The following is a 17,500-nucleotide window of genomic DNA, read 5'->3' as shown; positions in this document are numbered from 1 at the left end:
AAATAATTGCAACGATACCACGCGTTTATTATTGTTTTTGCAGGTCAAAGCCGCCTTCCCCCGATCTACCTTAATCTCAAACGGCGTTAAAAAAATACACTTACGTCCGCGCTAAAAAGAATTACAAAACGTGAGTCGGTTTCGCCGAGCGCGGTTGTCTCACCTTGTGGTTCTGGTAGGACGTGACGGCGATGAAGGCCGTTTCCGGGAAGACATGCGTGCAGAAGGCCGTGTTCTTGGAGCCGAAGCCGTTGTTCTCGTCCGCTTTCACGATGTGGATCCTGGGCTGGTATTTGTGCATGGAGTTCAGGATGATCTGCAGGAGCACAATGCACGTTCCATGACCAGGTTTATGATACGTTCAAAGACGTGGGAAATGTAACTATTCCATGCCACTGAAATGGCTTTCAATGGCGAGAGACAGACTGGTTATCATCTTTATCATCATATAGTCACTAATCTTGTATATAATGACATATACATTTACATTGATCAAATATCAAGTCTTGTATTAATTACCAAAGTAATTAGTAACCATTCCTAATCCAGAACCGGATTCAAAAAAGTAATACACAAACAATTTGAATTGTCCATAATTAGTAAATTTTTGACTGCAAAAATAAACAAAACTCTCTGACTGTGTCAATCAAACTGAGCTTCGAGGCCCTACAAAAAATATATTTTAAGCCCCTTGCGTTGCAAAAACTTCTTTTTTTTTAACACATTTTTAAATGTATTTAATGAAACTTGAATTCGATTCACGTTTTGCAGTAAAACGAATTAATGGTTCAATAATTGTTTTTCGTGAAACATTTTAAAATGTACCATCATTTCATGAATACAATTATGTTAAATTGATGCATGTTTTTGTACTAAAACACATTTAGAAAGGAAAATAAACTATGTAAAAAAAAATGTTTTGAAATATTTATAATTATGTATAACTGACAATCAATCCATCCATCCATTTCCTACCGCTTATTCCCTTTGGGGTCGAGGGGGGAATAAGGTTCAATACAATGCACAATCAAAACTAAGTATACAATAAATACTACACTGACTGTCATGCAGCTCCCATTAAGAGGTGTACACTATAAAAAAACAGGATTTCCCAGCATTAATAGTTTTTTTCACAGCTACAATCGGACGGAAGGCGGGATACACCCTGGACAAGTCACCACCTTATTGCAGAGCCAACACAGATAGACAGACCACACTCACATTCACACACTAGGGCCCATTTTGTGTTGCCAATCAACCTATCCCCAGGTGCATGTCTTTGGAATCAATCAATCAATGTTTATTTATTTAGCCTTAAAACACAAGTGTCTCAAAGGGCTGCACAAGCCACAACGACATCCTCGGTTCAGGGCAAGGAAAAACTCAACCCAATGGGACAATGAGAAACCTTGGAAAAACATTTTTTTTTAACTTAAAACATTTTTATATTTCTTTAATCAAACTTAAATTTAATTTGATTCACGTTTTGCATCAAAACGAAATAATGGTTTAATAATTGTTTTTAGTGAAACATTTTAAAATGTACCATACTTTCATGGGTAAAATTATATTAATTTGATGCATGTTTTTGTACTAAAACACATTTAGAAACGAAAATAAATTATGTAAAAAAAAAAGTTTTAAAATATTTATAATTATTTACAACTGTCGAACAATCAATCAATGTTTATTTATATTGCCCTAAATCACAAGTGTCTCAAATGGCTGCACAAGCCACAACAACATCCTCGGTTAAGATCCCACATCAGGGCAAGGAAAAACTCAACCGAATGGGACAATGAGAAACCTTAGGAAAACTCCTTTTTTTTTAACTGAACACCTTTTTATATTTCTTTAATCAAAATTGAATTTAATTCAATTAAGGTTTTGTACTAAAACAAATTAATAATTCAATAATTGTTTTTAGTAAAACATTTAAAATGTACCATAATTTCATGAATAAAAGATTACATTAATTTGATGCATGTTTTTTGTACTGAAACACATTTAGAAACGAAAATAAAATATGTAAAAAATATAAATAAAGACTGTTTTAAAATATTTATAATTATTTATAACTGTCAATCAATCAATCAGTCAATCAATGTTTATTTATATTACCCTAAATCACAAGTGTCTCAAAGGGATGCACAAGCCACAACATCCTCGGTTCGGATCCCACATCAGAGCAAGGAAAAACTCAACTCAATGGGACAATTAGAAACCTTGGAAAACTTTTTTTTTTTTTTTTAACTTAACTCTTTTTTTTTTTTTTCTGTAATGAAACTTGAATTTAAGTCAGTTAATTGTTCTCAGTGAAACATTTAAGATGTACCATCATTTCATGAATACAATTATATTAATGTGATGCATTTTTTGGTACTAAAACACATTTAGAAACGAAAATAAATTATGTAAAAAAAAAATGTTTTAAAAATATTTGTAATTATGTATTACTGCCAATCAATCAATCAATCAATCAATCCATCAATCAATGTTTATTTATGTAGCCCTAAATCACAAGTGTCTCAAAGGGCTGCACAAGTCACGACATCCTCGGTTCAGATCCCACATCAGGGCAAGGAAAAACTCAATCCAATGGGACAATAAGAAACCTTGGAAAACTTTTTTTTTTAACTTAACACATTTTTATTTTTCTTTAATCAAACTTCAATTTAATTTAATTAACGTTTTTTAATAAAACGAATTAATAGTTCAATAATTGTTTTTAGTTAAATATTTAAAATGTACCATAATTTCATGAATAAAAAATTATATTAATTTGATGCATGTTTTTGTATTGAAACACATTTAAAAACGAAAATAAATTATGTTGAAAAATTGTTTTAAAATATTTATAATTATGTACAACTGTCAATCAGTCAATCAATGTTTATTTATACAGCCCCAAATCACAAGTGTCTCAAAGGGCTGCACAAGCCACAACGACATTCTCGGTTCGGATCTCACATCAGGGCAAGGAAAAACTCAACCCAATGGGACAATGAGAATCCTTGGAAGCCTTTTTTTTTAACTTAACACAGAAGCTTTGGAAAAAAAAAATGTTTTACTTAACGCATTTTTTATATTTCTTTAATCAAACTTAAATTTAATTCGAATAACGTTTTGTACTATAACGAATTAATGGTTCAATAATTGTTTTTGGTAAAACATGGCTTCACGGTGGCAGAGGGGTTAGTGCGTCTGCCTCACAATACGAAGTTCCTGCAGTCCTGGGTTCAAATCCAGGCTTGGGATCTTTCTGTGTGGAGTTTGCATGTTCTCCCCGTGAATGCGTGGGTTCCCTCCGGGTACTCCGGCTTCCTCCCACTTCCAAAGACATGCACCTGGGGATAGGTTGATTGGCAACACTAAATTGGCCCTAGTGTGTGAATGTGAGTGTGAATGTTGTCTGTCTATCTGTGTTGGCCCTGCGATGAGGTGGCGACTTGTCCAGGGTGTACCCTGCCTTCCGCCCGATTGCAGCTGAGATAGGCGCCAGCGCCCCCCGCGACCCCGAAAGGGAATAAGCGGTAGAAAATGGATGGATGGCATTTTAAAATGTACCATCATTTCATGAATAAAATTATATTAATTTGATGCATGTTTTTGTACTGAAACACATTTAGAAACGAAAATAAAAATGTAAAAAAATATATAAATACAATTGTTTTCAAATATTTATAATTATGTATAACTGCCAATCAACCAATCAATGTTTATTTATATAGTCCTGAATCACAAGTGCCTCAAAGGGCTGCACAAGTCACAACAACATCCCCGAGGATGTTGATCCCACATCAGAGCAAGGAAAAACTCAACCCAATCGGACAATGAGAAACCTTGGAGAGGACCTCAGGTGTGAAAACTAACATCATTTTGCATATCTTTCCTAACCCATTTCTGACCCGGGATTTAATCCCAGTATACCATTCTTTACTAGCCCACCACTAACTTAACTAAATTTGGCATCATATTCTTATCAGTGACGTAGCAGAAATGAGCTAGTAATACATCTGTGGTAAAATCTCATTTGAAGCATCCTGTCATTCATTGACATTTTACATGTGCTTATTCTAAATGGGGCCCCTTGGAGTTGGCCTATACGCTATGGCAGAGCGGCCCTCCATCCATCCAGCTATTTTCTACCGCTTGTCCCTTTTGGGGTCGCGGCCCTGCAGCATTTTTTAACTTTTTAAAGGCAAATTTTATAGACCAAATAAACCAAAGACCATTTGTAGCCCACAGTTTACATGTGTTATAGTTTTATTCTAAACATACAAGCATATATAAAACTGCATCAGTACATCAGGACTTAGCTTTTAGTCCCTTGATGCCAACCTGAGCTGTGGTGCAGGTGTACCTAATGAAGTGTCCGATGAGTGTCAAAGCTTGTGATTCTGATGATGTCATGCACATATAGTGTGTGTTTGGAGACGTTGCACGGTGTAGGCCTTTTGCTATGTGTGTTTATATTCGAGTGGCAGTCTGCAAATGAGGGTCTATACAAAGCCCGCTAATCCCACAGGACTCCAGCGGGGAGGTTTTGGAATCTCTGATGTGGTTGAGACTTGAAAGCGAAAATGGGGCAATAATAGTGATCCCTCACTATCATTAACTGTCACCGAGGCATCAGAAGCCGAGGTTTATGTTGGCCTGAACCCCCATATTGTGGGTGGTCCCGTGGAAACACCCCACTTCCGTGCACACTGTACTGGACATAAGGAAGCCACAGTTGGCAGGCCGTGTTATTTTTCAAGGGGTGAAATGTCCATTTAGCAGTGACTTTTTAAATCCATGCCGTCCGCTGGTGGATGGTGGACTTGTTGCGGTGTGTTCTGTCCCTAACCTCACATTAGCAGACTGGAAGAGGGGCTTTAAAAGCAAGTCTATTATATCATTACATTTTTAAAGCAACAGTTTGTAAAAAGGGTATTGTCTAAAACGTAATTCAGTTAGATTAGGGGTGTCGAACTCAAATACAGAGTGGGCCGAAATTTAAAACTGAACAAAGCCGTGGGCCAAGGTTGAACATATTAACCTTTTCATAGGGACCCAAACACATTTTGCATTGAAAATTGAACAAGCCAGGCTTATATAACTATAGTGGCATGCGAAATTGAGTTTCAAATAATAATAAAAAAAATCAATGGCAAAACAAATATAAATCAAATGCCTATTTTCTATTTGCAGCCTTCTGATGTAAATATAAAATACACTTTTTCCAGGGATAATATTGAAAATAAAGTAATGAATGAATCAAACATTCAAGCCTTGAAGCAGCAAGGAAGTGCATGAATTAAACTTTAATTATTGCTCAGTTTGCTACACTGATTTGCTTTAGCGCTGAATATGGAAAAAGCAACGCTTATATAACTTAACAGTGCAAAAGCAACTTTCAAAAAACAAACGAAAAAACATCAATGGTATATGAAACAAAATTTAAATAAAAAAAATGTAATGCCTCTTTTCTATTGGCAGCCTTCTGAGGTAAATCTCAACATTAACTTTTTCCACAGGCTAATACATTTGAAAATAAAATAATGAGGTAGGCGGGGTTTGGTGGTAGCAGGGGTGTATATATTGTAGCATCCCGGAAGAGTTAGTGCTGCAAGGGGTTCTGGGTATTTGTTCTGTTTTGTTTGTTGTGGTCACGGTGCGGATGTTCTCCAGAAATGTGTTTGTCATTCTTGTTTGGTGTGGGTTCACAATGTGGCTCATATTTGTAACAGTGTTAAAGTTGTTTATACGGCCACCATCAGTGTGACCTGTATGGCGGTTGACCAAGTATGTGTTGCATTCACTTGTGTGTGTGTTTGTGTGTGTGTGTGTGTGTGTTAAAGGCACATATATTATGTGACTTGGCCGGCACGCAGTTTGTATGGAGGAAAAGCGGACGTGACGACATGTTATAGAGGACGCTAAAGGCAGTGCCTTTAAGGCACGGCCCCCAATAGTGTTGTCCGGGTGGAAATCGGGAGAAGGGTTGCCTCGGGAGATTTTCGGGAGAGGCACTGAACTTCAGCAATATCCCGGGAAAATCGGGAGGGTTGGCAAGTAAGAGTATTAGCAGTGAATGCGGTATTACAGCTAATGTTAATTCGATATTGCCTCAAGGGCCAAATTGAATTACACGGCGGGCCAAATTTGGCCCGCGGGCCAGAGTTTGACATCCATGAGTTAGATGCTAACTTGTATTGATAGGCTCTTTCATCTGTCTTTAAAAAAATATATATATATATTAGAATGGTTTTATATTTACATCATCTTATATTGGTGGACCTGGCTGGACACCGAGTGCTAGAGCAGTGGTTCTCAACCTTTTTTCAGTGATGTACCCCCTGTGAACATTTTTTTTAATTCAAGTACCCCCTAATCAGAGCAAAGCATTTTTGGTTGGAAAAAAGAGATAACAAAGTAAAATACAGCACTATGTCATCAGTTTCTGATTTATTAAATTGTGAAACAGTGCAAAATATTGCTTATTTGTAGTGGTCTTTCTTGAACTATTTGGAAAAAAAGATATAAAAATAACTAAAAACTTGTTGAAAAATAAACAAGTAATTAAATTATATTAAATATTTCTACACATAGAAGTAATCATCAACTTAAAGTGCCCTCTTTGGGGATTGTAATAGAGATCCATCTGGATTCATGAACTTAATTCTAAACATTTCTTCACAAAAAAAGAAATCTTTAACATTAATATTTGTGGAACATGTCCACCAAAAATCTAGCTGTCAACACTGAATATTGCATTTTTGCATTTCTTTTCACAGTTTAATGAACTTACATGCATATATTGCTGAAGTATTATTCGATTAATATATTTATAAAGGTTTTTTTAATTGTTTCTATTTTAATAATATTAAAAAAAAGAAATCTCACGTACCCCTTGGCATACCTTCAAGTACCCCCATTTGAGAAACACTGTGCTAGAGCATTGTCACTAATGCAGTGAGACATTTTTAAAAATATCAGACCTGGCTGTTTTTAGTTTATATAGTTTTTTATGATAATTAGATATATAATTTTTGTTTTTTTGTTTTTTCCTAATTATGGTTGTTCATTATATTGTTGTATTATCATATTATATTTTGTTAGATTTTAACTTTTTTTTTTAGAAAATAATTTTCTGTTTGTTTGCATGCAATCTGACTTTCCTATAGTACTGAACATTTTTATAACCTTGGAAATCTTTTACACTATTGTTAGATTATATTAATTTTGTATATACCGTATTTTTCGGACTATAAGTCGTAGTTTTTTTCATAGTTTGGCCGGGGATGCGACTTATACTCAGGAGTGACTTTGGTGTGAAATTATTAACACATTACCGTAAAATATCAAATATTATTATTTAGCTCATTCACATACGAGACCAGACGTATAAGATTTCATGGGATTTAGCGATTAGGAGTGACAGATTGTTTGGTAAACGTATAGCATGTTCTATACGTAATAGTTATTTGAATGACTCTTACCATAATATGTCACGTTAACATACCAAGCACCTTCTCAGTTGGTTATTTATGCCTCATATAACGTACACTTATTCAGCCTGTTGTTCACTATTCTTTATTTATTTGAAATTGCCTTTCAAATGTCTATTCTTGGTGTTGGATTTTAACAAATAAATTTCCCACAAAAATGCGACTTATATATGTTTTTTTTCTTCTTTTTTATGCATTTTTGGCAGGTGCGACTTATACTCCGGTGCGACTTATACTCCGAAAAATACGGTATATGCTAAATATATTTTGGCAGCCCTTTGAAGTTAACTTCAGGGTTTAGGTCCATCATTCAATACTCTTGAATGATGCAGTATGATTTTGTTCTTTGCAATTATACCCACTTTTTAAAGGGTATGCAAGCACATCACAGATGCCCCCTCACCCCCCAGCTGCCACAATCTTATAAAGACAGAAAAAAAACGTAAAATGAAAAGAAAAGACGAGAGTGGTGGATTAAACCGGTAGTGAAATAAATGACATAGAAAGGAAAACGAGAAAGTAAATTAGTAAACATTGGTTTACGGCCCTGCGATGAGGTGGCGCCTTGTCCACGGTGTAACCCGCCTTCCGCCCGAATGCAGCTGAGATAGGCACCAGCGCTCCCCGCGACCCCAAAAGGGACAAGGGGTAGAAAAATGGATGGATGGAGGAAATAAGTGACAAAAAAATGAAAACGAGAAAGTTAAACAGTAAACATATTGGTTTACGGCCCTGCGATGAGTTGGCGACTTGTCCACGGTGTAACCCGCCTTCCGCCCGAATGCAGCTGAGATAGGCACCAGCGCTCCCCGCGACACCAAAAGGGACAAGCGGTAGAAAATGGATGGATGGATGAAATAAGTGACAAAAAAAGGAAAACAAGAAAGTTAAACAGTAAACATATTGGTTTACGGCCCTGCGACGAGGTGGAGACTTGTCCAGGGTGTCCCCCAAAAAATGCGACCTATACTCCAGTGCGACTTATATATGTTTTTTTCCTTCTTTGTTGTGCATTTTCGGCAGGTGCGACTTATACTCTGGAGCGATTTATACTTCGAAAAATACGGTACTCATATTAATGGACTATACTTTAGTTTGCATATTCATATCCTATCTTGTATATGTCTAAATATTATTCTATTTCCATTACTTTTAGTTTTTTTATTTCTAAACCCTCAAAATATTTATTCTGTACACACACATACAAATACAGTGCATTCAAATTAATCCACTATTAGATTTAATGTTAAACCATATTTTGTTTCCCTGCGTTCTTCTTGCATGTGTAATGCCAAATATTTTAATCCTAATCCTGTCATGTTAAAACATAATTGTTTATTTTTTATTTTCTTAAATATGTCATGATCCGCTGCCCGGATCATGTCTTATTCTGGTTTTGGTTCCGCCTTTGTACCGTATTCTGTTGGAGTCTATATTTCTTACCTTCCCGCTGTGTTCCAGCCCGATCTGCATCTCGAAAGAGCGCCACCGGCATCACGATGCCAGCCCAATGTCACAGTACGAAGCGAGCTAGCTGAGAGGGGACATCACCGGGCCGGAAGGAGTAGAGCGGGACCAGGAATCCTCCAGGCCCCCACAACATGTCCTTGTCTGGCGAACAGCAGAGCGTCTCTTCCTCCATAGCTCGTAGTACAGCCCATGTTCCTTCGCCGACCTTCATTGAGCCCACAGCGAAAGAACAATTTTCTGCTCTCTTCGTACTGTGACGTTGGGCTGGCATCGTGGTGCAGGTGGCGCTCTTTCGAGACGCAGATCGGGCTCGAACACAGCGTGAGGGTAAGAAATATAGACTCCAACAGAATACGGTACAAAGACGGAACCAAAACCAGAATAAGGCAGCGGATCATGACAAAATATGTATCTTATTACTTTGAATATATCATGTATTTTTATACGGTAGTTTTATTTACAATATTTTACAATCAGTTACAGCTCATTTTATTCCTAGTCCGGGTTATGCGTTTTATTTTGTACGATTGCACCAAGAAAAATTCCTAGTTTGTGACGCCGTTCTCAAACAATAGCAATAAAAACTATTCTGATTCTGATTCTGATCCGGTTACTTTTAATCCCTGCCTCTTTTCCAGGAAATTACTATCTTTCGACTTCTGATCGGCTACTTTAGCATAAAACTTGATCAAGTACAGTTAAAAAAGATGAATATTTTTATATATATTATTAGAACGTATCAAAACACGAATTGGTATGTCAGACTTAGCCCTGTCTTGGTTTAACTCTTATCTTACTGATAGGATGCAGTGCGTCTCCCATAACAATGTGACCTCGGACTACGTTAAGGTAACGTGTGGAGTTCCCCAGGGTTCGGTCCTTGGCCCTGCACTCTTCAGCATCTACATGCTGCCGCTAGGTGACATCATACGCAAATACGGTATTAGCTTTCACTGTTATGCTGATGACACCCAACTCTACATGCCCCTAAAGCTGACCAACACGCCGGATTGTAGTCAGCTGGAGGCGTGTTTTAATGAAATTAAACAATGGATGTCCGCTAACTTTTTGCAACTCAACGCCAAAAAAACGGAAATGCTGATTATCGGTCCTGCTGGACACCGACCTCTATTTAATGATAAAACTCTAACATTTGACAACCAAACAATTAAACAAGGCGACACGGTAAAGAATCTGGGTGTTATCTTTGACCCAACTCTCTCCTTTGAGTCACACATTAAAAGCGCTACTAAAACGGCCTTCTTTCATCTCCGTAATATCGCTAAAATTCTCTCCTTTCTGTCCACTAAAGACGCTTGGATCATTATCCATGCGTTTGTTACGTCTCGTCTCGATTACTGTAACGTACTATTTTCGGGTCTCCCCATGTCTAGCATTAAAAGATTACAGTTGGTACAAAATGCGGCTGCTAGACTTTTGACAAGAACAAGAAAGTTTGATCACATTACGCCTGTACTGGCTCACCTGCACTGGCTTCCTGTGCACTTAAGATGTGACTTTAAGGTTTTACTACTTACGTATAAAATACTTCAAGGTCTAGCTCCATCCTATCTTGCCGATTGTATTGTACCATATGTCCCGGCAAGAAATCTGCGTTCAAAGGACTCCGGCTTATTAGTGATTCCCAAAGCCCAAAAAAAGTCTGCGGGCTATAGAGCGTTTTCATTTCAGGCTCCAGTACTCTGGAATGCCCTCCCGGTAAAAGTTCGAGATGCTACCTCAGTAGAAGCATTTAAGTCTCACCTTAAAACTCATTTGTATACTCTAGCCTTTAAATAGACTCCCTTTTTAGACCAGTTGATCTGCCGTTTCTTTTCTTTTTCTCCTATGTCCCACTCTCCCTTGTGGAGGGGGTCCGGTCCGATCCGGTGGCCATGTACTGCTTGCCTGTGTATCGGCTGGGGAGATCTCTGTGCTGCTGATCCGCCTCCGCTTGGGATGTTTTCCTGCTGGCTCCGCTGTGAACGGGACTCTCGCTGCTGTGTTGGATCCGCTTTGGACTGGACTCTCGCGACTGTGTTGGATCCATTATGGATTGAACTTTCACAGTATCATGTTAGACCCGCTCGACATCCATTGCTTTCCTCCTCTCCAAGGTTCTCATAGTCATCATTGTCACCGACGTCCTACTGGGTGTGAGTTTTCCTTGCCCTTATGTGGGCCTACCGACGATGTTGTAGTGGTTTGTGCAGCCCTTTGAGACACTAGTGATTTAGGGCTATATAAGTAAACATTGATTGATTGATTGATTGATGAATAAAGCACTCTTTTATCCGCCTATGGCCTCCATGCATGGTTCAGTCCGCCCCAACGGGAGGGCTTGTGGAGGCTTCCGGGGGGGGGGGGGGGGGGCTTGTGGTGTCTGGGCAGTGCAGATGCTAGTCAGGACTGCTTGTGTCAGTGAAAGGCAGGTACAAAAACAAACCCTTGAGATAACAGATAGGTCTCAAATACCAGCAGGAGTGAAAGGTGGAGGGGGAGGGGAATAGAAAAGAGTCATTTTTATATTCAAATAAAATAAATAGCAATACCAAGATCAACATGTTTCCTCATAGGACGCCATGTGGGTAGTTTTAACAATCAAAGAATGCTACAGAAGAAAGTTGAGCATGAGCGAGGACGCCATCCAGGCCTCTGGTAGTCGTCACTTAGCACGAAAGAGAGAGAGAGAGAAAGAGGCCGAGAGAGGCGACATGCATGTGGGAATCACTTTGGAGTTACATAAGGAAAGTTTTAGACCAGGTTTGGCAGAAAGGAGACAGATCGTTAAGGTTCAGATGAGTTCAAAAGCAACATGTGGTCCAATTTAGTTTCACCAGAGCAAAACAGACTATATATTTTTTGTAAGCTCCACTTACAAAGTTTTTATTTCTTTTTGTGTGTGTGTTTGGGGGTGTGTTTTCACAGTACAAATCTTTGATTTGGATTCAAATTTGGTGTGAAACTATGTTCGCTCCTCATGGTTTTGATCGGGATCTGTATACATACCAGGAACAATTGAAAGCAGATTTGCATTTGATTGATTTATTAACTTTTGGCTCCAATTATTTTCATATACAGTACTGTCACTCAGTTGTGATCATAATCTGGATTCATATCAAAAGTGTCTCTAGCCGATTTGGACTCAATTTGACCTACAGTACATTACTTGCAGTATTTTGAACTTAGTTTTCACCATGGTCTCGATTCATATCAAGCGTGTTTACAGCAGATTCAGATTCAATGTGGTGTAAAACCATCCATGTTTATCAGGATCTGTATTCACACCACAACATTTGTAAACTGATTTGGATTAAATTTGGTGAGATATATATCAACGTTTGACTCATACTGTCACTCAATTTTTAGATTTTAGTTTTGGTCATAATCTGGATTTATATCAAAAGCGTTTAGAGCACATTTGGATTCAATTTGGTGTGATACTGACTTATCAACTTTTGAGTCATTTGTTTATATTTAATGTCACTCAATTTTTGGACTCAGTTTTGATCATTTATGATCTGATTTCATATCAAACGTGTTTAGAAGAGATTTGTATCCCATTTGACCCACATTATTTACATATACTAACTCAATTTGGATTAAGTGTTGGTCATGATTTGAATTCTTATAAGTGTTAAATCAGATTTGGATTCAATTTGGTGTGATACTGATTTATCAACTTTTGACTCATTTATTTATATTTAATGTCGCTCAATTTTTGGACTGAATTTTGATCATATATGATCTGGTTTCATATCAAACGTGTTTAGAACAGATTTGTATCCAATTTGACCCACATTATTTACATATACTAACTCAATTTTGATTAAGTGTTGGTCATGATTTGAATTCATATCATATGTGTTAGATCAGATTTGGATTCAATTTGGTGTAATACTGATTCACCAACTTTCGACTCATTTATTTATATTTAATGTCACTCAATTTTTGGACTCAGTTTTGATCATTTATGATCTGGTTTCATATCAAATGTGTTTAGAACAGATTTGTATCCAATTTGACCCACATTATTTACATATACTAACTCAATTTGGATTAAGTGTTGGTCATGATTTGAATTCATATCATAAGTGTTAAATCAGATTTGGATCAATTTGGTGTGATACTGATTCATCAACTTTCGACTCATTTATTTATATTTAATATCACTCAATTTTTGGACTCAGTTTTGATCATTTATGATCTGGTTTCGTATCAAACGTGTTTAGAACAGATTTGTATCCAATTTGACCCACATTATTTACATGTACTAACTCAATTTTGATTAAGTGTTGGTCATGATTTGAATTCATATCATATGTGTTGGATCAGATTTGGATCAATTTGGTGTGATACTGATTGATCAACTTTTGACTCATTTATTTATATTTAATGTCGGTCAGTTTTTGGACTGAATTTTGATCATAAATGATTTGGTTTCATATCAAACGTGTTTAGAATAGATATGTATCCAATTTGACCCACATTATTTACATATACTAACTCAATTTTGATTAAGTGTTGGTCATGATTTGAATTCATATCATATGTGTTAGATCAGATTTGGATCAATTTGGTGTGATACTGATTTATCAACTTTTGACTCATTAATTTATATTTAATGTCGCTCAATTTTTGCACTCAATTTTGATAATTTATGATCTGGTTTCATATCAAACGTGTTTAGAACAGATTTGTATCCAATTTGACCCACATTATTTACATACACTATCTCCATTTTGAATAAGTGTTGGTCATGATTTGAATTCATATCATATGTGTTAGATCAGATTTGGATCAATTTGGTGTGGTACTGATTTATCAACTTTTGACTCATTTATTTATATTTAATGTCGCTCAGTTTTTGGACTCAGTTTTGATCATTTATGATCTGGTTTCATATCAAACGTGTTTAGAATAGATTTATATCCAATTTGACCCACATTATTTACATATACTAACTCAATTTGGATTAAGTGTTGGTCATGATTTGAATTCTTATCATAAACTAACTCAATTTGGATTAAGTGTTGGTCATGATTTGAATTCTTATCATAAGTGTTGGATCAGATTTGGATTCAATTTGGTGTGATACTTATTCATCAACTTTCGACTCATTTATTTATATTTAATGTCACTCAATTTTTGGACTGAATTTTGATCATATATGATCTGGTTTCATATCAAACGTGTTTAGAACAGATTTGTATCCAATTTGACCCACATTATCTACATATACTAACTCAATTTTGATTAAGTGTTGGTCATGATTTGAATTCTTATCATAAACTAACTCAATTTGGATTAAGTGTTGGTCATGATTTGAATTCTTATCATAAGTGTTGGATCAGATTTGGATTCAATTTGGTGTGATACTTATTCATCAACTTTTGACTCATTTATTTATATTTAATGTCGCTCAGTTTTTGGACTGAATTTTGATCATAAATGATCTGGTTTCATATCAAACGTGTTTAGAATAGATTTGTATCCAATTTGACCCACATTATTTACATATACTAACTCAATTCGGATTAAGTGTTGGTCATGATTTGAATTCATATCATATATGTTAGATCAGATTTGGAACAATTTGGTGTGATACTGATTCATCAACTTTTGACTCATTTATTTATATTTAATGTCGCTCAATTTTTGGACTCAATTTTGATCATATATGATCTGGTTTCATATCAAATGTGTTTAGAACAGATTTGTATCCAATTTGACCCACATCATTTACATATACTAACTCAATTTGGATTAAGTGTTGGTCATGATTTGAATTCATATCATAAGTGTTAAATCAGATTTGGATCAATTTGGTGTGATACTGATTCATCAACTTTTGACTCATTTATTTATATTTAATGTCGCTAAGTTTTTGGACTCAATTTTGGTCATTTATGATCTGGTTTCATATCAAACGTGTTTAGAACAGATTTGTATCCAATTTGACCCACATTATTTACATATACTAACTCAATTTGGATTAAGTGTTGGTCATGATTTGAATTCATATCATATGTGTTGGATCAGATTTGGATCAATTTGGTGTGATACTGGTTCATCAACTTTTGACTCATTTATTTATATTTAATGTCGCTCAGTTTTTGGACTGAATTTTGATCCTAAATGATCTGGTTTCATATCAAACGTGTTTAGAATAGATTTGTATCCAATTTGACCCACATTATTTACATATACTAACTCAATTCGGATTAAGTGTTGGTCATGATTTGAATTCTTATCATAAACTAACTCAAATTGGATTAAGTGTTGGTCATGATTTGAATTCTTATCATAAGTGTTAGATCAGATTTGGATTCAATTTGGTGTGATACTGATTCACCAACTTTCGATTCATTTATTTATATTTAATGTCACTCAATTTTTGGACTCAGTTTTGATCATTTATGATCTGGTTTCATATCAAACGTGTTTAGAACAGATTTGTATCCAATTTGACCCACATCATTTACATATACTAACTCAATTTTGATTAAGTGTTGGTCATGATTTGAATTCTTATAAGTGTTAAATTAGATTTGGATTCAATTTGGTGTGATACTGATTTATCAACTTTTGACTCATTTATTTATATTTAATGTCGCTCAATTTTTGGACTGAATTTTGATCATATATGATCTGGTTTCATATCAAACGTGTTTAGAAGAGATTTGTATCCCATTTGACCCACATTATTTACATATACTAACTCAATTTTGATTAAGTGTTGGTCCTGATTTGAATTCTTATCATAAGTGTTGGATCAGATTTGGATTCAATTTGGTGTGATACTTATTCATCAACTTTCGACTCATTGATTTATATTTAATGTCGCTCAGTTTTTGGACTGAATTTTGATCATAAATGATTTGGTTTCATATCAAACGTGTTTAGAACAGATTTGTATCCAATTCGACCCACATTATTTACATATACTAACTCAATTTGGATTAAGTGTTGGTCATGATTTGAATTCTTATCATAAACTAACGCAATTTGGATTAAGTGTTGGTCCTGATTTGAATTCTTATCATAAGTGTTAGATCAGAATTGGATTCAAATTGGTGTGATACTGATTTGTCAACTTTTGACCCTATTTATTTACATGTACTGTCACCCAGTTTTTGGATTGAGTTGTGATCACAATCTGGAGCCATATCAAAATAATTTAGAACAGATTTGGATTCAATTTAAACTACATTAATTACAAATACTGTAACTCACTTTGGTGTCGCTTATATTTTCGTATTCATATCATAAGTGCCAAGAGCAGATTTGGATTAATTTTGTGTGATATTGATTTATCAACTTCCAACTCATTTACTGATAGCCATTTGTTTGCATCGAGTCTTAATCATGATATGGATTAATATTAAATTTGTTTAGAACAGATTTTAAATCAATTTGGTGTGAAACACGTTATGTCTGTACTAACTCAATATGTTTGATCTTTATAATTTTTTATCATCTGGATTTATATCAATAGTGTTAAAAGCAGATTTGGATTGAATTGGGCGTGAAACTGACTTATCAACTTTTGAGTTAATGTATGTGTGATCATAAATTAATATCAAAATGTTAAAAGCAGATTTGGATTTATTTGGTGTCAAATGGACTTTCCATACGATGTAACTAAGTATGTTTGATCATTGTGGTTTTGATTATGATCTGGATTTGAGCGTGGATTTGGATTCAATTTGGCGTGCAATGAATTGATCAACTATTGATACATATTTATACTGAAAATCTATGTTCGTGATAGTCTTTTATTATTAGGTTCATATCAATAATGTCAACGATCTTGAGTTATGCCAATGATCTAGATGTCAAAAAGTTGAGAGTAAATTTGGATTTAATTTGGTGTGAAATTAAGTGATGCACTTTTAATACTCATTATATATACATATACTGTATCTGTACAATTTTCATGGTCTTTTATCATAATCTGGATTTATATCAATCATCAAGATATAATGTCAACAATCTGGATTTATGTCAATGATTTAAATGTCAAACAGTTGAGCGTAAATTTGGATTCAATTTGGTGTGAGACTGACTCATCAACTTAAAGAGTAGTATTCCAATATGATGGTAATCAGTGTATTTAATCATCATGGGTTTTAATCATATTATCTAGATTTGTTTTAAAGACTGACAAGCCTTTGTGGATTAAATTAGGTGTGAAAATTACAAATGTAACAACTTTGGAAGCACATTATTTCTGTAAACCGTCATTTTATCTGTTTTCCCATATGGTCTGCGCTCTTGAATTATATTAATATCAATTGATAGCTGATTTGGATTAATTTCAGTGAGAAACTTACTCATCAACTTTTAATTCATTTGATTATTTCCATTCAACACATTTGATCAGCATGGTTTTGATCACGATCTGGATTTATTTAAGAGAGTTAAAAGCGGATTTGGATTTAGTTAGTTGTGAAATTAACTGATACACTTTTAAATCCCATTATTTACATATGCTGAAACTGTACATTTCTTTATCAGGTTTTTTTTTTCATGAG

At 35.3% G+C, this 17,500-nt stretch overlaps 1 protein-coding gene across 1 annotated transcript in view; it reads right to left on the bottom strand.

Annotated features, from left to right (window-relative positions):
• The window catches only part of tbx5a (T-box transcription factor 5a), a 40,814-nt gene that overhangs the window by 15,592 nt on the left and 7,722 nt on the right, over window positions 1-17,500 (bottom strand). The window contains exon 6 of the mRNA XM_061877189.1: window positions 164-316. Coding sequence (XP_061733173.1) covers window positions 164-316 — 153 coding nt within the window. The remainder of the gene's footprint in view (window positions 1-163; window positions 317-17,500) is intronic.

This window comes from Nerophis ophidion, linkage group LG17, assembly GCF_033978795.1.
Source record: "Nerophis ophidion isolate RoL-2023_Sa linkage group LG17, RoL_Noph_v1.0, whole genome shotgun sequence".
NCBI lineage: Eukaryota > Metazoa > Chordata > Actinopteri > Syngnathiformes > Syngnathidae > Nerophis > Nerophis ophidion.
The sequence above is the reverse complement of the archived record's forward strand: the minus strand, read 5'-3'. Positions and strand labels throughout refer to the sequence as shown.